Consider the following 8,848-nt stretch of genomic DNA (forward strand, 5'->3'; position numbering starts at 1 on the left):
TGCTGTCCCTTTAAAGGCCTTCATTAACAAACAAACAAACCAAGAGGCCTTTCAGTTGTGGGCCGTCCCTTTTCCCATGGAGCTCCCCTGTTGAATTATTCTGCTTTCTGGGTTAGTGTGTGTGTGTGTCTGTGAAATCCATGTATCTACCGTTCATTTGTTTTTCTTTATTAAACACGTAAACGGAAGAGCGTCTGAGAGGCGTTTTTGCTTTTTGCTTTTTACCTTACTAAATGGTCAAATGGTCCTTGGAGCGAGGGGCTGGGCGAAACTCACGGAAGTGATTTCAAAACAAAAGCACTCGTTTGCTAAAATCACATTTGAATCACTGCAGTATCCTGCTGAAGGACCGGTGATTATTATAAACAAGGGGAATTAAGCAATCACAACGAAAACGGCCAAAACACATATTGAGCCCAGAAAATGGATCTTATTAAGTGTTGTAAATATAATAAGCCTATGTCTAAAATGGACAACATTGCACGGCGGTCACCTCCGCCGTCTCTCGAGTTTGTTTTTTCAAATCAGCTGCTCTTCATTATTCCTGCTATATTTGACGAGTGATACAAATATTTGTTACCACAAGTTCTTAAGAAAACTGATGGTCCGCGGACCACACTTTGAGAAGCACTGAGGCCAATTGTGTCGGAAATAGGTTCATTTCTCGAAGCTTCAGTTACAGCGACCTCTCCTGGCGAAGTGCAAGGCTGCAGTGGGTTTAACGTATCTTTGCCTTGAAAAATATTCGATGCACACACACACAAAGACTGAATATCATGTTCTATTTGCAATTAAAGATTGATAATTGTGTGTATTGGGTTATTGAGAAGAGACTAGAGAGTGCTAGACATGTTTTTGGGCGGAGAGGGCCTTTTATCAGTTATTAAAGTTGAAAAGCAATGATTAAAATACTTACTTATAATGGTCTTTTTGTTCACAACTTCTCCACATTTCGAAGTGTTTCCCGAGCCAGAACGACCTATCTTACTTCCTGGCTTGCTCTATAATGATATCAAATGCAATAACAACAACAACTCAACAGCAACAACGCAAACTACGACAACAACCCACACATTGCGCATTGTTTAGAGCGGTCATAAAGTGTTGAAGCACTCAAGTTTGAAACTGTTTCAACCTGTCACCTGTCAGAATCGAGACGAGGCAGTGCATTGAATCGCGTGAATGGACCGTGAACCAGTCCAAGTGATTCATTCAGGAAATGAAGCAGTTGCTGCTTCTGACGTCACATGTCACGTGATTTGAAGCAGTTGCTGCTTCGGACGTCATATGTCACGTGATTTGAAGCAAGCTTCGAAGCACTGCTTCTATGGAATAGGAAGTCCAGGGTTGAAGCTCCGTTCGAAGCTTCAGTGTCAAACTGCCATCACTACCGGTTAGCTCCTTTTATACAATAAACAATCGAACATAGAATAGATTGCTCTCGTTTTTTAAAAATCTTATTCAGCTATTGACAGAGGCACCAACTTGCTATGACTTACCGTCTGTTTGAGGGCAAAGACCATGCTTCTTCCTATTGGAAGTTCAGGATCTCCCCATCAGATAAGCTCATACAACAGGTGCTTGACTTCCTGGAAAAGCATGTAAGTAGAAGTGGGGGGGGGGGGGGGGGAAATGGTGGTGATCATGGATGTGTAATTATTTTAACGTGCTAAATATCTCGTCAGAAAGGACATCCCTTTGAGCTGGCGGTGGATGTGGGTTGCGGATCAGGACAGGGCACCGTGCTGCTGGCCAAACACTTTGCCTCCATGGTGGCGACAGACGTTAGTCCTGCCCAGGTGGAAATGGCTCTACAGCATTCCAAAGAGCCAAACATCACCTACAAGTATGAACAAACCCACAGTCACAAATAAGCTTCTTTTTTTTAACTAGAGTCGGAGCATGCAAAGGAAATAAATTAAAGACATGCATGTATTCTGTAGGCAACTTTCAAATCGTATTCAATCCTTTTTTTTCTTGGGATATATTTGTTTTTCCTTGGCTAAAGAGTGTGAAATCAAGCAAGCCTAACGACTGTTTTAAATAAACACTACAAATAACAATACATGTTAATTTAGTTCAAACAAATCTGATAAGAAAAGTAGCTTATTGAATCTTCGTCAAAGAAAGAACAATGGGACCCTTGTCTGGTGAAAGTTGGTCATGCAGTAAGAAATACAATGTCCTATCAGCACCGAACTGTAAAGTACGAATGTTTGTGTATTTTATGATTTCATATTACACAGGGTTGGTTATAGAAGTGAGAAATCTTCAAAACCTTAAAAAATAAAATGGTGCTGTTCTCATGCTGTTGCACATCATATATATTTTAACTAAATAAAATACCATATTAAATCTCAAATTATTCAGCAATTACCAAAGCAATTTGAAATGTTACATCTTACATTTTGTTGCTGGGAATTGTACTGCTGCTATGCTTTTCTATAAGCAGTGAGTCCTTCGTACAAGTTTATAGATGCTGCAAGTACCTGTCAAAGTCCAAATAAGTAAACGTTCACCTTTATGAGGATGTATACAAACAAATCACAGTGCAGTTAACAAACCAGGCACTCACTGCACGTAAGTCATTGAAAAAGTATTGTATAAAATATAATATTGAAAAAAAGCTTCAAGAAACTTCATTTCAAAATGTTCTTTTTTTCAGTTGAGCAGGAGCTTACTGGCTAAAACTCTGTAGCAGTTGCTGATCTTGCTATCTTAAAGCGACAGTGCAAAGGATTTGGCAGCATCTATTGTTACAAATCACAATCAACTAAATACCCCTCTGCTCACATGTCCCTTTAAAATACTTTGGTGAAGCAAGCAGCAAACTGTGACAACACCGTGTATCTTTCAGGTCAGTCACCTCACTCAGAGGCCATTCTTACCATAGAACTACTTTAGAAGCAATGACATTCAGGAGGTGGTTATCCTTACTGAGTCATTTGATATTAAACTTGACAGTAAAAGTGTCACCAAAAAAAGCTAATATGAGACTCAAATGTGTTTTTGTATGGAAATCTACTAAATGTCTAAATACAAATACAACATTAAATGAGGATAACATTAATGATAGCCTATTTGTTACCCATTAATCTGTGTGTAATCACGTGAGCTAGCTAATGTTAAATCTCTGGGAACTCTTAAGCTATTCTGACATGTTATTTTTTTACAGCATAGTATTGAATGCACCAATAAAAAGTATGTTTATACAGTACATGGCGCTTTAGGACACCATACACATTATTGTAGTCCCAGTTTAATATCCAACTCCATTTTCTACATAATGTAGTAGGTAGTGTCTATTTCTTTAAGTCCAGGGTTCTTTGGCATGAAAGATGTTGAAATCCCCGGCACTGTATTCAAAGTTTAACTCGGCTGTTTATTCTTCAGACAGTGTGTTGCTGAGGAGCTGCCATTGGCTGACAGCTCAGTGGACTTGGTGACAGCCATGTCTGCCTTCCACTGGTTCGACCGGCCACGTTTCCTACAGGAGGCCCACAGAGTGCTGAAGCCCCGGGGCTGCATGGCTCTGCTCAACTACACCATGGATATGGAGCTCAGCTACCCTGATTGCTGCTCTCAGACACTCAACCAAATCTGCCAAGAGGTGCATTCACCTACTGTAATATAAGTGAAACTCCCTCAGCTACATTTAAGGCTGTTTAGCAATGAGGAACAGGTTTAATTTGTTACATTAACAATGGTTGTGTTGAAGTGTCCCAGTAAGCATGACAGATTACATGCACACAATATTATAGTTTGATCCCCTTTTAGATTGCCGATTTAGCAATTTAAAACCTGAATATCTCGAACCCTGCACAATCTACATTACAGCTTTGATGTCACCAAGGAAAGCACACATCATACAGCAGAACATCAAAACCAAGCTAACCTCAAATACCATAAGGAACCTTCAGTATTTACCTTTAGCATGATCTGAGCTTTATCGTAGCAATTTCAAGCCAAACCTATGTCTAATGTTAACCTTTTCTAAGGATGGGGCAGTCTTATCTTACTTTTAGACTAGCTGATACCCTCAGATTTTCAGGGACTGGAAGTAGTTATTTTGCAAAATACAAACCGTTTTAGTTTGGTTTTCACAATAAAATAAGATTGCAAGATATAATAATTTAAATGGATAACAAAAATCTGCATTCACCCTAACCCTAACTGCAAACAAACAAAAAATACCCCTTTTTTAACCCCCCTCTCAGCTTACAGGTTAACAGCCCCCAGCTTTTCTTCAGATGTACTCAGTGAATATTGAGTGAATACATAATCACACAACACTAAACTAATTAATCATCGTTACTGACAATATATTACCCTTGGCTCATCAACAACTGTTTGTGCCACAAGACCCCCGTGCTTCCTGTTCCTTCCTTTTAGTAAGCAAAATGTAGTTCCTCCAGACACAAGGAGAGGGCAGAGTTAGATAAACTATACTCAAATTCCTAGTTGACAATTTCCAAGTAGTTCCTTAAATTGAATTAAAGCCAATTAAATAATAATTTGCTTAAATGTTCAAACTTAAATAATAATAATAATATAATAGATTTATTTTGTTAGCGCTTTTACAGGTGCTCAAAGACGCTTTACAGATATAGTGAAAATAAAAGAACAACAAATAAATATAAGTTAAAGTCAAATAATATAAAAACAATCATACATTAAAAGCCAGATTGAAGAGGTGTGTTTTGTAAAGAGGCAGGTTTCAGTGTGGTGCAGCACAGTCAATAATACTGGAACTGTTAACACTAAGATTGAGATTGTTTTTTTCCCCAGAAAATTACAAAAGCACGAAAAACACATGACACGTTCACTAGTCTTCTCATTATAGTGGAGTTTCTGTCCAGAACCAATCAAGGCACCTTTTAAAAATGAACAACGACACCATCTAGTGGATCTTAATTTCACTCACTTAGGTTGCAAAAACAATGATGAGTGGATGGCAGACACCATTAAAGTGTCAAAGGTCCCATGTCATGCTTTTCCGGTTATTACCCGTCCCCTTGTGTGTTATGTAGCTTTTACTGCATGTAAACGGTCTGCAAAGTCACAAACCCTCAAAGCACCATCCTAGAAAATCACAATTTCTTGAGTTTTGACAGTTTTAAGTCTTTTAAAAGTACGTGTTTTTTTTATAAATGTTTACATGGACTGTCCCCCCCCCTCCCTAAGGGGAATTCATCCACAAAAAACACACTGGACGCTGCACTAGGTCAGAAACCAGAGGAGACTTTTGAAGTCCACCGTAGACGGACAACTTTTGGACAAAATGTCCTCTCCATTAAAGGCAGCTCATTGTAGAATAGCCTCCCAACTGAGATACGGGATTGTCCCACTCTCAATAGTTTAAAAGGTCAACTCAAGGAATGGTTGAGAAACAAACAGATGTGCAATCACCGCTCCAGGAGCTCCAACAAGGCGTGTAGGACCGAGAGTGAACATACTATACAGAGATGCTTTATGAAAAAAACAATGTGATTTTGGAACATTGAACAATGTAATGTAAATCTATTCTAGTAGACCTCAACAATGGAATTATGATCAGTAGAAATGGCCATGACATGGGACCTTTAAAACAAGTACAAGTATGCACACAAAGCTAGGTATTAAAGCTGTTTATAGCGTTAAATAGCTGAAGCAAACACATCTGTAAGACATGCTCTATTGATAGTGATGAAGAATCTCCTAACTTCCTCTCTCTTGGTTGTACCAGTTCTATGCGGCCTTGGTTCCTTACCGCAGTTCCCACCTTGGTTCCAATTCGATTGAATTGTACCGGGAGGCGTATAAATCCCTCCCTTACCCTGACAAGGAGTGGTAAGAGCTTCTTATAGTTGTTTTCTGCAAGTTTGGTTTACAATGGAAAATCATCTATGGTTGATATGGTACTGACTGTGTTGTTCCAAATTGTACTACAGGCATGAGTGTGTGCGAGTGAAAAGGTCCATGCCTCTTTCCAGCTTCATGGGGTTCGTGGAGTCTTTCTCCAGCTATCAGACTCTGGTGAGAGAAGACCTGCAGAAAGCCACCGCCCTGTCTCAGGACATCAGTCACAGGTACATGGCAAATTGTACTATACATACAGTCAAATGTACATATGTGTGCACATCACACATTTGACAATGCTCTGTGAAAAGTATTAGTAGCAGTCTTGGTGAGTTTATTTAGTCTGGAAAAGGTTAAGGGGGTCAAGTGTGAACATTTATTTGAGGTCTGACATTAACCTCTGAACTCAGCTATATGTGCCACTAATCATCTTTTGTATTTTAAAATTATAATAAGTTACTGAGTACACAGTTAATGACCATTTTGTAATTTAAATTGTGATTTTTTAAAATATTATTTCACAATTAAACATCGAAAATATTGCATATAATTACTAAACAGTGACAAAGCTCCAAACATTTGATGAATGCAAAGTAATCAAAACTCCATATATCATCATTAAAAAAACACAATTGACAACATTGGCAACCTGAGAGGATTAATTTACTCTTTTATAATTTGAGATGTAATTAAAAATGTCATTAAGTTAACATTGACAATGTTACAATAACAACAACAACAACAACAACAACAACAACAACAACAACAACAGTAGGCCCTGTTTTAAATGATAGTTACTTTTGTTATCTGACTTTGTAGTCCAGATAACATTACGTCTGTTGCTATCCAACCCTGATCATATATAGTACAGACTTATGATATAACAATTTGTATTTACATTTGTTTTATAGCTGAAGCCAACCATCATGTACTATCAACACATGACAAATATATTATGATTTCTTTAAAACGGTCATATTGGAGAGGTAAGGTTTTGACTTAACGATGACCCGCTGTCTCCTCAGGTTGATGTCCGTGATGAAGGTGTCCTCTGCAGAGACAGAGGTGGATGTGTCTGTGAGATATTACTGTCTCCTGGCCTGCAAACCAGAGGAAGCCTGACTGACTGCCAGTGGCGCCTCCAGACATTTTTCATAGGGGTGGCCAAATGGGGCCACTGAAAATCTTGGGGTGGCCCATCAAAACTAAGAATTTAATTGTTTTCAAAGTATAGACTAGATGAAAACAATGCCAAAGAGAATCACCTACTGATATACTTTGGTCTCTTATTTTACATTTTCTGATACTATTCATCTGAAGTGAATACGGATAGTTAACATTTGACTTCAAACAACATTTAATAGAACCTTGTTTTCTGTTATGTATACATGTGTTGGTGATTTATTGTTTTGTTTTTTATATATGCTAGTTGTTCTTTCCTTTTAAAAAGACAAATACAGCTTAATTAAAATAAGTTCCTTTATTGTAAGGCACAAAATGTTCAGCATTCTCAACACATACAATACACAAAGCAACACAACATGTTCTTCAGTTATATGTCTCTACGTTATAAATGATTTTAGACTGAACAAAGCTGTTTGTGTCACACTGGGATCAAAGATGATTGACATGACTTTATTAAATCAAGTTTTAAAATATGACTATTTTATTTCAACAGGACCCAAAAACACAAGGGGTATAAAATGTCAAATACATACTGTGATTGAACACAAAAACACCATCTATTATTGACCTTTATAGCAAGTTCAAAACATAAATGATACAAAACACCACCTGTATTAGACAGAAAATAGGTGACGAGACATATTTCTATTTTTTTTAGATTAGGCCACTCTGGTGAGAGTAATACATATAGCTTGTATTCCATTTGTTTTGAAAATGTATATTTATACTTTATAAACAAACTGGTTACCCTTTTTTTAATTAGCATGCAGAACATTATGAAAACAAACTTGACTAATGGTCGGCTCATAACCTCAGAACACAGAAGAGGAAAAACTGCATAGATTCTCGTTTCATTTTGAAGGAGCTACAGACCTAAAGTGTGTAGAAGACTTAAATGATTAAAAAGGTCACAATCACATTAATAAAACTGTACTTAGGTTTTAGTTTCACTTTTACAAAACAGAGTTCCACATGTACTTTCTAGCATGTATGGCCATCTCCTCACTAGCCCTATGCTGCGGCTCCCCTGCCAGCTCTGTCTCTCCTTTACTCATCTTGTTCTTAAAATAAGAAGAGATGTCTGTTGACTTTCTCTTCATTTTCTGCAAATTGACATTACACACATCAGTGATTAATAGTATGCCTACGCATTACACCAGCCCAGCATACCGACATCGGCTAACGTTAGCTTAGCTTAGCAAGCTAAACTAACGCTAACTAGGATAGCCGCCAAAGTGTGTTTACAGACAAATTATACCTGAAGTCAAGAGTGGTGCGAGCGAGTATCAGAGTGTTACCATGGTAGAAGAGGGAGAGGGAGGGGATGCAGTATGAGCGTTGGAAGCTCAAATCAAGCGGCTCGCTGGCTGTGTATTTGTTGTTAAATATCAGATAAACTACTGCACATACGTGACTGGCGAGGCGGTGTGTGTGGTGGGGGGGCCAACAAATATATCAGGGTGGCCATGGCCCCCCCTGCTGGCGCCACTGCTGACTGCTGCCAGCACTCACAGATTCAAAAACGAGTAACTTTGCTGTCAACTCCCCCTTTGTGAAACAATCCCCTCTGACATCTCTTTCGACTCCACTTCGAGCGTTAGAACTATTAACGAAGCACTTTTATACTAATAAAGGACTGGCTTACCTAAAGCCAGTTGAGTAGCACTTGAAATGTTTGGCTCTATGAAACCTGATGTACTTATATGATTCTGTTTTCTTCAAGGTTGTGTCTTCCTGGTCGAATGTACTTATTGTAAGTCGCTTTGGACAAAAGCGTCAGCTAAATGTAATGTAATGTAACATCTCTCTACAAGTGAATTAGATG

At 38.3% G+C, this 8,848-nt stretch overlaps 1 protein-coding gene across 1 annotated transcript; it reads left to right on the forward strand.

Moving 5' to 3' along the window:
- Positions 1-1,302: 1,302 nt before the first annotated feature.
- zgc:162780 (uncharacterized protein LOC555377 homolog) lies at positions 1,303-7,494 on the forward strand. Its single transcript, XM_034208761.1, has 6 exons — positions 1,303-1,601; positions 1,686-1,846; positions 3,394-3,610; positions 5,726-5,829; positions 5,931-6,068; positions 6,864-7,494. The coding sequence occupies exons 1-6, from the start codon at positions 1,491-1,493 to the stop codon at positions 6,958-6,960; spliced, it is 828 nt and encodes a 275-aa protein (XP_034064652.1). The 5' UTR covers positions 1,303-1,490; the 3' UTR covers positions 6,961-7,494.
- Positions 7,495-8,848: the final 1,354 nt, after the last annotated feature.

The sequence above is a fragment of the Gymnodraco acuticeps genome, unplaced genomic scaffold (assembly GCF_902827175.1).
Source record: "Gymnodraco acuticeps unplaced genomic scaffold, fGymAcu1.1, whole genome shotgun sequence".
Taxonomy (NCBI): Eukaryota; Metazoa; Chordata; class Actinopteri; order Perciformes; family Bathydraconidae; genus Gymnodraco; species Gymnodraco acuticeps.

Bases quoted from the DNA above. Each gene is read 5' to 3' on its own strand.
- zgc:162780 (XM_034208761.1), top strand. From the start codon at position 1,491: ATGACTTACCGTCTGTTTGAGGGCAAAGACCATGCTTCTTCCTATTGG. The intron at 3,611-5,725 runs GTGCATTCACCT...TGGTTGTACCAG, and splicing joins TCAACCAAATCTGCCAAGAG to TTCTATGCGGCCTTGGTTCC. The intron at 5,830-5,930 runs GTAAGAGCTTCT...ATTGTACTACAG, and splicing joins CCTTACCCTGACAAGGAGTG to GCATGAGTGTGTGCGAGTGA.